Below are 13,460 nucleotides of genomic sequence, written 5' to 3' on the forward strand. Positions count from 1 at the left end.
CAAAAATTGCCAACGCGGAAGAGATCTCTGACATCAACAACAGTCTTTAGGTATCCGACCTCAGTGCCTGACTAATTTGGTGCTACACGTTGTTCAAGTCGTACTCAAATATATTTGGCCACAGTTTACATTCTTGGAAAGGTGTCCTCATCTGAGGCCATTTAAAAGCATTAATGAGTATTAATATGATTAAAGTTACAGCTGACACAGCTATAAATTTAAAGGGTAAGATGATTGTCTCTCACTAGTGCGTTGCGAAAGGCATAGGCTAATAGTTACTGAAATTCTTCACAAACTTCACATCAATTGATGAAGGGTTAAATGAGTTAAAATGTTATTGTGATTTAGACCTACTCTAGATTTGTAAATAATGTTCAGCATCATACATTGGGTGCAATAATAAGCAGTGAAACAAGACATAAAATAAACTAACCACTACCTGTTATTACTTCTAAGATGTACATCTAAAATTTATTCTAAACAATATACAACTGCGGGGGGGAATTAAAAAAAGAGACCACTACAAAATTATCAGTTTCTCTAGTTTTACAATTGATGGGTGTGTGTTTGACCAGGTTGAGCAGTTTTGTTTTATTCTATAAACTACTGGCAACATTTCTTCCAAACTACAAATAAAAACATTGTATTTTAGAGCATTTTTTTTTCGTTTATGAAAATGACTAATGGTCAAAATAACAAAACAGTTACAGAAATTTCAGACCACAAATAATGCAAAGAAAACAAGCTCATATTCATTTATTATTTATATATATAAATAATATTCATATTTCAACTTAGGAGGAGTCAGTATTTGGTGGAATAATCACAGCTTGGCATGCTTTCCAGTCTTTCACATTGCTGTTGGGTAACTTTACACCACTCTTGGCACAGAAATTCCAGGAGCTCGGCTTTATTTGATGGTTTGTAACCATACATCTTCCTCTTGATTACATTCCAGAGGTTTTCAATGGGGTTCAGGTCTGGAGATTGGGTCTTGATCTAATAGGGTCTTGATCTGGTGGTCCCTAATCCACACTTTGATTGACCTGGCTGTGTGACAGAGCATTGTCCTGTTTAAAAAAAACGATCATCAGAGTTGGGGAACACTGTCAGAGCAGATGGAAGCAGTTTTGTAAGTGGCTTGATCCAAATGTCCTTCACAAAGACAAATCTGTCCGATTCTAGCCTTGCTGAAACATCCCCAGATTATCACCGATCCTGCACCAAATTTCACGGTGGGTGCGAGACACTTGCATGTAGGCCTCTCCAGGTCTATATCTAACCATTACATAACTAGGTGTTGGACAAAGCTGAAAATTGCACTCATCAGAGAAGATGACCTTACTCCAGTCTTCTATGGTCCAATCCTTACGGTCTTTCACAAACTTCAGTCTGGCTCTTCTTTGCTTCTCATTGATGAAGGGCTTTTTTCTATCTTTGCATGACTTCAGCCCTGCCCCCGGAAGCCTGTTTCGAAACATCCTCACTGTGCAATTCACCCCAGCTGCTGCATGCCGTTCTTTTTGTAGGTCACTCAACGTCATTTTACGGTGGTTAAGTGACATTCGAATGACATGGCAATCCTCACGGTCGGTAGAGAGTCGTTTTCGACCTCTGTCAGTCTGTAGATGTTGTCCCATATGTTTGCTGCTTGACCTTGGTCTTATGAACCGTAGTTTTTGAAATTTGCAACATGGAAGCAACCTGACGCTCACTGTATCCCACTGCCAGTAAAGCTACAATTGAACCCTTCTTTTCCTCATTAAGAACCATTCTTTTCAACTCTTTTGGCATGGTCTGTAGATGTATTTTTGCTACACTTCCTTTTTGGGTAGTTCTAGCACTGCTTTTCCCATCCAGCTGGTTCTATAACAAGAGAATAGTGATGACAGCAGTAGTGGTTTTTATACTGTTGCTTGTTAGAATGGGTTTTGTTAAGGTGATCACCTATTTGGCATCTCATTAATTAGAATGAGGGGTGTGTGTGTGTGTGTGTCTGTGTGTGTGTGTGTGTGTGTGTGTGTGTGTGTGTGTGTGTGAAGGAATTCAACAAACACTTGAATGGAATGGCTGCTGTACATGTGGAGATGCTGATTTAAGAAAAAAATGTAGTGGACTCTTGTATTTTCCGGAGCTGTAGCTAACAATGGAATAATTATGGTTTTATTTCAATAAAATCGATTCTGTTCATTTATATAGAGGAAAACTGCAAAAGGCAAAATTTCAGATACTTATACTTTCAAGCAAAAAAAAAGAAAAAAAATTATATATATATATATATATATATATATATATATATATATATATATATATATATATATATATATATATATATATATATATATAAACATACAAAACGATAGATGATTGGATATGGATTCTTTGGCAAGGGTCCGCGCCGTTTCCGGACGGTAAAGAACTAGGAGCGGAAGTGACGACAAAGGCGCCGAAAGTTTAAATTGGTCAAACAGAGTAGCGGTGAGACGCAGAAAAGGAAAACTGTATACGGTAAAAGAAAATAAAAAATAAAATTAATTTTTAAAAAGATAGTGAATTAGCAGATCGTTACTACTTTTTAAGAAATGGCGGAAATTAATGCAGAGAGAAACGGTAGATTGTTCTTTATTTATGTTATGTGGTTTCAGTCAAAATGCCGCATTTTGTAATGCTAGCTAACTACCTAACGCTACCTAACTTAAAGAATGGGGCAGTTAGCTTGCAACCTGTTAGCAAAATCGATAGATAGTACTTAGCTAGCTAAACAAATTTGCATTTGTTCTGTCTTTTTGTAGAAGCCGTGATGGAGAACACTTTTCCAGTCTATAAAGTAGACGACATCGTCCAGTTTTTCCGGACCGATGTTTTGACGGGTCAAGAGGCGAAACACTTTGCAAAAAGCGACATCACTCCAAACCCAAAAGTAAGGAGCTTTGCACTTTTCGCCTCTCCTTGAACTCTCCCCTGGTTGCGTGTACGCACTTGGCTAGCTATTATAGATAACTGCAAAATTATTGCTACTGACATTTACCCCTTTGAGTTTACAGGTGGACGTTATACAGCGACTCTACATGAGAGTATTGCACCTTCTCTATCGTTTCAATCCCATTGATTCCCATTACCTGGTATGTATGACTGTGATGTGTCGGTTATTAGATGGTGTTATTACAATGTGGGGAATTTTTACTCACACCATTTTAAAAATGTATGATACACGGTATGTGCAACACATTTGCATTTCACTTGATTTTTTGTGTCTTATTCCAGTGTTTTTCCACAAAGCTCATTATCCTTAACTATTTGTAGCTTGACTTACTTTCTTAGAAATGATTTAGTAGTTGCAAATTAACACATGGCTAGCTGAATTACTCAAACATGTCTGTATGAATGGTGTAATGAGAGCAAATTCTGTTTTATATTGCGATTTAGCTTGTTAAGTATGTTGTGATCTTTTAAAGAACATTTGAAATTGCTGATGTTGCAAGCAATAAATGAAAAATTTAAATTGATTTCAAAATATGTAACCTTGGCACTAACTACCTTTGAGTTTTTCTGTAGTTAATGTCTGTGTAGCTTTCAGTACATAAGCTTTTCTCACCCTTAGTACAACCCATTGTAAAACAGAAATTGTGGAGAAAATCTGGACTTTATTATGTACATTATAAAAACATAATTAACTTAATTAGTAGAAAAACCATTTCCCTGGGGCTTTGAGAATAGATAAATATTGTTTAACCATAGTTGGATAATGTAGTGAAAAGTATCAAAGGTGGTGTGAGGAGGAAGAAAATAAAATGTTTACAGAACTAGGAATTTGATGCTATTTGTGTGTGTTCTTATATGTTATTGAAAAGTTGCTATTGTTCCTTTGTTTATCTTCTAACAGGCCCCGCTGTCTGAAAACATCCAATTCCCCATGTTGCACGAAAGGGCCACACCAATTATGAGTGTTTACCTATGCATGTAAGTGGTGTGTGGGTGGGTGGGTGTGCGCACATTGAGTTGATTTCTTGCTACTATCTTAAAATGCCATCATTAAATTATTACATGTCAACGTCACTCAAATTGTATTCTCGCGTTAGAGATAAAGTTATTAGTGACCTCAGTATTTCAACAATGAATGTCTGATGCAAAACAACTTATTTGTTATTTCACGTATTTGTTAATTTAATTGTCCTTTAATTTAGGTGTCAATTTTTACCTATATGCCACATCTATGACTTTTCACTGAATGACTTGCTTAATCCAAGTAAGTAAATATCATCAATTATTGATTTTATTTATTCTTTTTAAACACCAGGTTCATCCTGTCACATTATGTTTGACAAAGTGAATAATTTTAACTTGGCTGGCAACATAATTTGCCTGCTTGTACAAGGAACGGAGTGTTGCTGTTTTGACTATTATTTCTCTAACAGTGAAATAATTCAGTGCTGGTGCATTTGCTGGTAGAATTGATGACCATTGATTATATGCTTTAGTATTCATTTTGCCTTTTAATTTCTTAGCTTATTGATTACTCTTAAGGTTTGAGCTTTTCTTTCCTCCTTTGTTACAGAAGCAAAACGAACAATCACAATTTTGAGTGGCATTCAGAATTTTCTACACTTCAGGAAACAGAGGCTGGAAATAATAGCAGCTCATCAGCAGGCTTTTGTAAGATCATTAAAACATGACTAGGCCTCTGTAGGAACACCAGATACCAGGGTTTTGTAACCGAGTACACTGTGTACAATTATTAGTTGTATTTTTGAGGGTTAATTTTATTATTGAACAACTACAGAGCTCTGTCAATCAGAAATGTTAATTAACCTCAAACCTGAATATTTAAGAAAGTAAAAGTGAGGTTATGGCTTTGTTAGAATATCTGAGTGCATAATTATTGGGCAACTACTAGTGTGTAGAATTATTATGCAGCTAAATTTAAAATGTAAAATTTTCCCCAGCTCATTAATTTCATCTGTTAAAGTGAGAATAATAAACAAACAACTCAATTTACAAATAAACATTTCAGGCCCCCCCCCCCCCCCCCCCCCCCCCTCCAAAAAAAAACCAAAACATTGACCAATATAGCATAAGTCATATGCTATATGCTTAACAGTCATAAGCCTTCCATTCATGGAATATGTAGTCTCCCAAAAACTTTCCAGACAGTGATACTGTTTTGTTTGTTTTTTTTCCACCGTAAAACTCCAGTATAAGAAGGGCCCACAAGTTCTCAATAGGGTTTAGGTCAGTTGAGGAAGGGGGCCATGTCATTATTCTTTCATCTTTTAAGGTCTTTACTGGCTAGCCATGCAGTGGAGTACTTCATTGCATAAGATGGAGCATTATCTTGCATAAAAATCATGGACTTCTTGAAAGATGCAGACCTTTTCCTGTACCACTGCTTGAAGAGAGTGTCAGTAGGATTGAGAGTTGAGAGTCCATCTTCATATGAAAAGGTCCAACTAGCTCATCTTTAATAATACCAGCCCATAGCAGTACCCCACCTCCACTTTGCTGGAGTCTGAGTCAAAGTTGAGCTCTGTGCCCAGCCATGGGTCCATCCATCTGGTCCATCAAGAGTCATTCTTGTCTCATCAGTCCATAAAACCTTTGAAAAATCTGTCCTCAGATATTTCTTGGCCCAGTCTTTGTTTCACCTTATGTGTCTTGTTCACTGGTGGTCAGGGTTCAAAATTCCTTGCCTTGACCATGTCTCTGAGTACTGAACGCCTTGTACTTCTGGGCACTGCAGATAGGTTGCAGTTCTGGAATATGATGGCACTGGAGGATAATGGTGCCTTCCCGTTTGAGTCTTCTCAAATCTTTTGTGTCTTTTTTGGTCAACGTGTTTCTTGCGACCCTGTTGGCTATTTGCAACAAAACATTAGATAGGTCTGTGATCACACCTCAGTATCAGCAATTTTAAGAGTGCAGCATCCCTCTGAATTTTTTTTTACAATTTTTGACTTTTCAGGGTCCGTTTAATCTCTCTTTTGGCCCATTTTGCCTGAGAAAAAGAAGCTGCCTAATACTTATGCACACCTTGATATAGGGTGTTGATCTCCTTAGGCCACACCCTCCCTCATTACAAAAATGTACATCACCTGATATGCTTAAGTCCAATAAGCATTCAAGTTTATACAGCTTGGAGTTGGAAAATATGCATAAAAATGATATGGTTAAAATACTCTCTTACCTAATAATTGTGCATACAGTGTATACACGTCACTGACATCAAATATAAAGAATATGAAGTCACAAGGCAGTAATCATCTTAATTTAACAGCTTGCATTGTCAACCTCTTACTGCAGCGAGCAGATATGGATAAACTTCAAGCATATGCACGAGGAATTAAGGAAGCTGAAAAAAAGATAGAGAAACTGATGTATGTATATGTCGTGTAAATTGGATGAATTTCAGAATCTTGCCAAAATATCAAGACTGTTACATCTATATATAAAATAATCTACTTTTAACTTGCATTGTATGTGTACAGCACCTTTGTAATATACATTTTATAAAACATCGTCATTCAGGATCATACCACCAGAGCAGCAGGCAGAGGCTAAGGAACTGGCTGCAGCCCTCACAGAAGTAAAAAATGCTACCATGCAAGAGTCCCAGGAAGTGGTGAGCCCCTAGTGCCATCTAGACTGCTGGATTACTGATGCAGTGTTCATCAGTATGCAGGGTTTTGTTGTAGTCTTAATTGTATGAAGGGGAACACAATGAACCAAAAGCAATATACTCCATCCAAACTATTTGTATACCATACTTAAAACAAACAATTACACTCTCACTGTCTTTTTTCTGTTCACAGAACACCCTCAATGAACAGGTTGCAGAATGCAAAACAGAGATAGCAGAAAGGTCACAGAAGCTGGTATGTTCCAGTCAGTTTCAATATTTTAATTTAATTGTCCTAATTCATCCCAATAGACTATACTGTTTAAATGTAACACCCACATTATTGGAAATCCTTCATCAGTGGTCAGGTTCTCACCACAGAACTGCTCCAGTGGTGGCAGATCATTTTTGAGGCAAATGTTTGACCCAACAGTGACCCCGCAGTGACATTTGACTTAGTAGCACCACTGCTGTGCTTGATCCACTCACACGAGGGGAATATCCACTTTACCAGCCAAACCATTTAAATTGAGCAGTGGCTTTAACTTCAGTAAATAACCTGTGATTCACAGGGTAAAGGGAGACTATCAAACTAACTTGCATTGAAGAAGCTATACTGTGTAATTGTGCCGGTGATGGATCATTATTTGTGAAGCAGGTGATGAGTTCAAGTGCAATAACCACATCAGCTGTGAATAGACCTTGAAGGTTTGTTTTATAATTACATAAATTATACATTTCCTTCACAGAGCCAGAAGAAACTGGAAGTTGCCACCCAGAAGGATGAGATAGCCAAGCTGAAGTCTCAGATTGTAGAGTCCCCTGAGGAGCTCAAGAGTGAGATGGAGAAAATGAAGGAGAACATTAAGAACATCAAGAGCTCAAAAGTATGTGGACCCTGTAGGTGTGCGGTAGTGAGCTGCTATGTTTAGACATGGGTGAATGTGAGGGTTCCATAATGGTAAGTATTTGTTAATTTGCAGGTATATAAATCAATTAATATGGATATAATTGGTTATATGAGATTAAGCATATGATGGTTCCAGCACAAGCAAAAGATCCATGAGTTTTGAATGCTATGATCTAGATGTACAAAATAATAGGACCAATGTAATGCCAGGAAAACCATAACAATGAAAGCACTGAAAAAACACTTAATTGGATTGGAATATGTACAGATAGTATTGGGTAATAAGCGAGAAATAATCTGTTACCTGTGATATAACATTATTGTATGTAAGAGCTGGTATTGATGAAAGGAAAGCTATCCCTGCTCTGGGTTAGGATTGTTCTGGGTGATAACTTTGGGGCTTTTGAGTAAAACACTTCTGTATATATTTGGAGAGCTTTTTGCATGGTTCCACAAACAGAAGCTACCCATATATCAATCAGTTGAAAGGTTTGAACAGAGGTGTTTTTCAGAATAATCTCAGTTAATCACAGCTAGAAATGCATAGTTCATCACACTTAGAGCTACTTATATTTGGGATGTACAATATGCACTATATTTGTAGGAGCTGGCTGTGGAGAAACTGGTGGAGGTACAGAGCAAGGTGCAGTGTGCTAGCCAAGGTGAGGCAGAGATCCAGGCCATATTGAAACAGCTACATGACCTGCAGGCGAGCATGTGCAAGACCAACCAGCAGAAGGAAGAGGTAAAATAGTGCACACATTCTGTCCTGAATCATGCTGCTTGATTTGTTTGTTTGTCTTCAGAGTGTGTGAGGGGATGCTCATAACCAACTTCCAACAAGGCAACATTTTTAATCTAGCAAGTGGGACCACTTTTTTTTATCTAGCATTTGTGGGACCACTTCTGGGACCACTTAATCCTGAAACTTTTAGTCTGGTGAGCATAATACCGACTATGCTGATTTGTTAATCGCTTGAGCCAGTGGGACATATTTGGTTACGTTTAGTCTCTTCCATAAAAATTGTAAACTGAATATGCTTAGTTAAGAGTATAGTGCAGGTTGGATTGAGAGGAAAAATATGTTGTTTTTGAGGCAGAAGCTCTCTGTTGACTTATTCATAAAATTATGTGCAAAAAGAGGATAAAACCCGTTATGTTACACAACATGCAATTTTTCATAAGAGTTGCTAATTGTTCATTCCAGAATATTCTTCAATCAATGAACCATGGTAATAATGGAAGAGCAAGGGTTAAGGAGGAGTAATTAATCAAAGTGCAACATTGGCCTGTGTAGTACTGATAACACAGGAGACTGCAATCTGAAAATAAACTCTCCACATCACACATTTTCTTGTGCTGTGAGCACCCTGACTGAGGAGTTAAGACATTGCATATGACCACTCTTTGGGTGTTGTCACATTCCTCACATAGACAAGCATATACAATTTTGGAAATTATAATACAGGCCTATCTTTTATTTTATCAAGTGGTCACCACTGTGTGTCCCTTCGCGACATGCTGTTTTTCTCCATATTGGGGAATTAAGACGGAGTGTGTCCTTTAGAGTGGTTTAAAGGATACACACCTCCTCATAACTGTCGGGCAAGCTCATCAACCTTGAACATGAGAATCATACACCCAACCCACCCACTTTCCCGGTGGTGTTAGCCAGTATTCCTCTGCAAGTGAGCTGCTCTCTGCTTGGGCAGGTCCAGAGCCTGGCAGCACTCTCTGAGTCTCTGCAGAAAGAGCTGAAGGGTCTGAGTAATGAAGAGGGCCAGCTGAAGCGGGCACTGGCCATGAAGCTGGACAAGGAGTCCAAGCAGCACATCCGCCGGCAAAAGAAGAAGGAGCTGAAGGACCAGCACGTTCAGAATATTCTTGGGTATGAATTTAAATCGCCCCCCTCTGCCATATGTCTGTTTCATAGGATAAAACTACGTTGTGGGTAACTAACTGAAGTTAAATTTTACAAGGCAATATGACAAAATTCATGAGAAACGTGAGGAAATTGTGGAGCGGATTCAAATTATCAGTCGAGAAACCACACAGTTCAAGGACAAAATGCTGAAGCTTCGATACAGCTGCAACCACAACACTGAAAAGGCCCAGGTATGCCCTTCTACCTATTTACATTTATGGCATTTAGCTGATGCTTTTATCCAGAGCAACTTATAATTATGACTGAGTATAACTTGAGCAATTGAGGGTTAAGGGGCCCAACAGTGGCAACTTGGCAGTGGTGGGGTTTGAACCAGCAACTTTCCGATTACACTGAGCTACTATTGCCCTGTACTTGTAATGTGTTATATGATGGAACGTCTGCACTGTACTAGTCAGGTGAATTTGCCAGCTAAAACAGTACCTACGTGTCATGCTCAGCCAGTGAGAGAGACTGATCATCTCTTCTTCTCCTTTAAAGGCAATTTATGACCGATTACTTACCACACTAGAGCAGTACCACAAGCGGCTTGAAAACCTGGTGATGGAGGGAAGTGCTGACTTCACGAAAATGAAAGCAAATTTCTAGTTCAGTTAAATTAAGATAACATTGGAAAAAAAAATGTCTTACAGGTTGTAGGTAAATTGATGGGGGGTTTTTTCTGTTGCATGTTCTGTTTTCATGTCTTTTTAAATAAAACATTACAGGACAAATGCATTTTTGTAAGAGTTGTCCATTTATTTGTGTTTAGAATTGGCTATGTATACCAGCACTGCTTCTGCATTAATGCCAAAGCTACAAAAACAGTCACCCTTAGTCAGTTTGGCTTGTAACATATTTATTTAATGTTTTTATGCAAATGAGCTGTAGACATAACTGGATGGTTGATGGGGTATCATACTAGAAATAAAATCGGTGTGGAATCATTGTACAGTAACTTTCTTATACAGCAAAAATGTACCTTTCATTCAATCACAGTACAATTAGGTAGTTCAGGCATAGTAATTAATTATTCACTAATGGTTTGAATAAGTAGATCCTAAATAAATTATGTGAAGAATTGAATTTGCTTATAGGTGCCTGACAGTCAGAGGCAGGAAACCTAGTGTTCATTTGCTTTATTGCTCTTCCTCATTTCCTATTCCTGCATCTCCTCACGTTCGTTACACTTTCATTCATCTCTGAATTCATTTACCAAATAAGACATCCTACAAAACTCAGTTACATCACATAATTGAGCAACTTTTATGAAGTGTATATTTAGTGACAACTATACTGATTAAATATGATAAAAGCTATTTAACAGTAGCTAATAGATCTGTAATAATAACACTAGGGTCTACTGGGTCCATACTTGACACGCTATCCTGAAGTTGTGATCTGTAGACAACAGTAGAGGGGAAAAAAAAAAGTGACTCATGACCTTTTTCGGAACATTTGCACATTTTGGACAGGGTGAATGGCTTTTTATGGCCGTTCCATTTTGTAGTTTTTTTTTTCTATGTTTATTTTTGTTTTGACTTGTATGGGTGTTGTGTTTTCTATCCCTTTAGCACAGCTCAGAATATTCATCTGCTCTCCTGGAGACTAGAAAATTGTCATGCGTCAGTCATGCGTACATTACTTATTTGCACAGAGAAACCGCCCATCTATAAGAGCCTTTTAAATGAACAGTGTTAGTCTGTTGAAAACACAGCTGCATAATTCCAAAAAAGCCAAGAAAAGTTGCTCATAGCTTGCTGGCCTGCATTGTAGGTGCATAATTTATGTTTCAATGAAAAAAGAATGTAATTGTACAAAATATGCCTTCCTTAGAAGTTCAATAAAATACATAAAATAAAATGGCACAGAGATGTGTGCAGGTGGTGTACATCATTTGCAAGAATTTAGCCATCTAGTGGAAGTGTCAGGAAGTTATTAATTGTGGTTGGCTAGATAATCTATAAACTAAAATAAAACCAAATAAAGAATGCATGTGCCAGGGCAACATATCACTATAATACATTTATTTATGTTATAGCTTAACTATGATTAAAGTGATAGAGTTAGGCTACAACAGAAACATGGTGTTACAAGGATTTACAAAGAAAAAAGTGCCACATGAAATATGGCATCTGGGGTAAAGGTTTGTTGTACAAAATGTTCAGCAAAATCGGGACGAAATACATACTAATCAAACATAAGCAGTATGTAATGTAATGTTTAATGTGATATACAGTTTTTAGGCTACATGTGCTACCCAATTGTGGAAAAAATAAGACTGTTTATTATTCTATTGTTTCATCTTTTTAAAAAGGATAGATTAAGCAGACACCCCAATATTAAAATACTATATGGCAGGATATAACAGGCTGTGTTTCCACTTAAAATAAGCCTGGTCATCAATTTAGTATTTAAGACAGTTACGTTTAATGTTTGAAGCCACTCTCTAAAAAAAACGGACTGCAGCTGCTTTTTTTTGGCAGAGTGGAGAAACAACGAGGCCGTTCATAAGGCTTTTGGTTTCCTATTACAGCTATTTGTAACTGGTTATTTCTTCCTTAGTGAATAAGAAACTATAATATGACATCACAGGTTAATGTAAAAGTATTAAGGCAAGTAAAGTCCTCCGTGTTTTTGTTCAGTTTTGAAAAACGATGTAGACTGAGTTTCCCCAAAAGCATCATAAAGTCAAGATGATCTTTATGGAGCACATTATCTCTCATTGAAGATAATCTTAAGTACCCTGGTCGGTATAGGTAGATAGCTGGAACGATCAGATACAAAACTGAAATGGGTTGCCTTTTGTTTTTGGTAACATTGTGCTTGTGCTTGCAAAAAATAATAAATGTTAATGAAAACCTAAGGAAATTAAGGAAAAACTATAAAAATTCACTGTAAGTACTGCACATACTCAACATACATTAAATGCAGAAATTGCACCAAAAATTACAGGCAACTAGCTCATTTGCTATCAGCATGCATACATATTATGGAGGTCAGTGTCTATGATTTTAGTAGAAGTTCAGACATGCAAGTCTTTCTACCAAAGAATGGTTAAAGAAGAAAAAGGTTTTTAGAATTGCAAGGTCAAAGTACTGACCTTAGTCCAACAGAAATGCTTATACCCCAGTGGAGATTCCATGGTTAGAGTATCTGAGTGTTTGTAAACGTATGAAAATGGATGTTCATGCTTTAATGAAGGAAAATCAGCATATGCATTGATAAGCATATTGCAAAAAAATAGTTTGTTTCTTATTTGTAATGTGAAAATGTGTGAATTTTTTGTAGATTATTTAATTTAAAAAAATAGCACTTCAAAGGACCTACACTCATATATAATGGTATAGCCTGACCTTCATGTAAGATTTTTTTTATCAATATGTGCACTGATTAAGCAATTGGGGATGTGTATCTCCAGCACTGAGGCTGATGATCCGATACATTAAATCTACAACATAAGCCTTGGTAGGAATATTCCAACATCAGCTATTTGCTGTCCTGTATAAATATTTGAAAATGATTTTCTATACTTTAATAAAGCAAAAACATTCAAATTATACAATGCAAATCTAATTACATTTTTGACTCTTAACTCTGACCACACATAAGGCTTTACATTCACATAAGAGTTTTCAAGTTATACCTAGGTAAGAATATTCCATTATTTTGTTTCTGTTTCTATCATTTGAAAATGTATGTACTTTCTTTAATAAACTAAATACATTAAAATTCTGCAGTCAAATTCACATTGCACTTTTCACCTTGTATTCATGCAAGAATTGTGAATGCCATCTTTACCCAAAAATAACTTTTAGCACAAAGCAAGGCATTTAAAACAACTCCCAAATAGAAAACGAGCAAAAAGTTTTTAAACTTTTGTTTTAAAAAATAGTTTAAAAAAATAAAAAACTGAGACTAATGGGGAAAACAGGGAATATAATGATGGACACAGGAGGAGAGTAACACATTTCTAAAACATTCATTTAACCAAAAAGAAACGTGACTCACCG

At 36.9% G+C, this 13,460-nt stretch overlaps 1 protein-coding gene across 1 annotated transcript; it reads left to right on the forward strand.

Annotated features, from left to right (window-relative positions):
- Positions 1–2,438: 2,438 nt before the first annotated feature.
- On the forward strand, positions 2,439–10,167 carry nuf2 (UF2 component of NDC80 kinetochore complex; the record flags this gene model as incomplete). Its single annotated transcript, XM_027015275.2, has 14 exons — positions 2,439–2,508; positions 2,793–2,920; positions 3,045–3,122; positions 3,884–3,960; positions 4,185–4,246; positions 4,556–4,653; positions 6,298–6,371; positions 6,523–6,616; positions 6,807–6,869; positions 7,363–7,500; positions 8,128–8,268; positions 9,236–9,411; positions 9,503–9,638; positions 9,949–10,167. Coding segments are annotated over 14 exons (1,443 nt in total), but the record flags the coding sequence as incomplete, so codon positions are not given.
- Positions 10,168–13,460: the final 3,293 nt, after the last annotated feature.

The sequence above is a fragment of the Electrophorus electricus genome, chromosome 20 (assembly GCF_013358815.1).
Source record: "Electrophorus electricus isolate fEleEle1 chromosome 20, fEleEle1.pri, whole genome shotgun sequence".
Lineage (NCBI taxonomy): Eukaryota > Metazoa > Chordata > Actinopteri > Gymnotiformes > Gymnotidae > Electrophorus > Electrophorus electricus.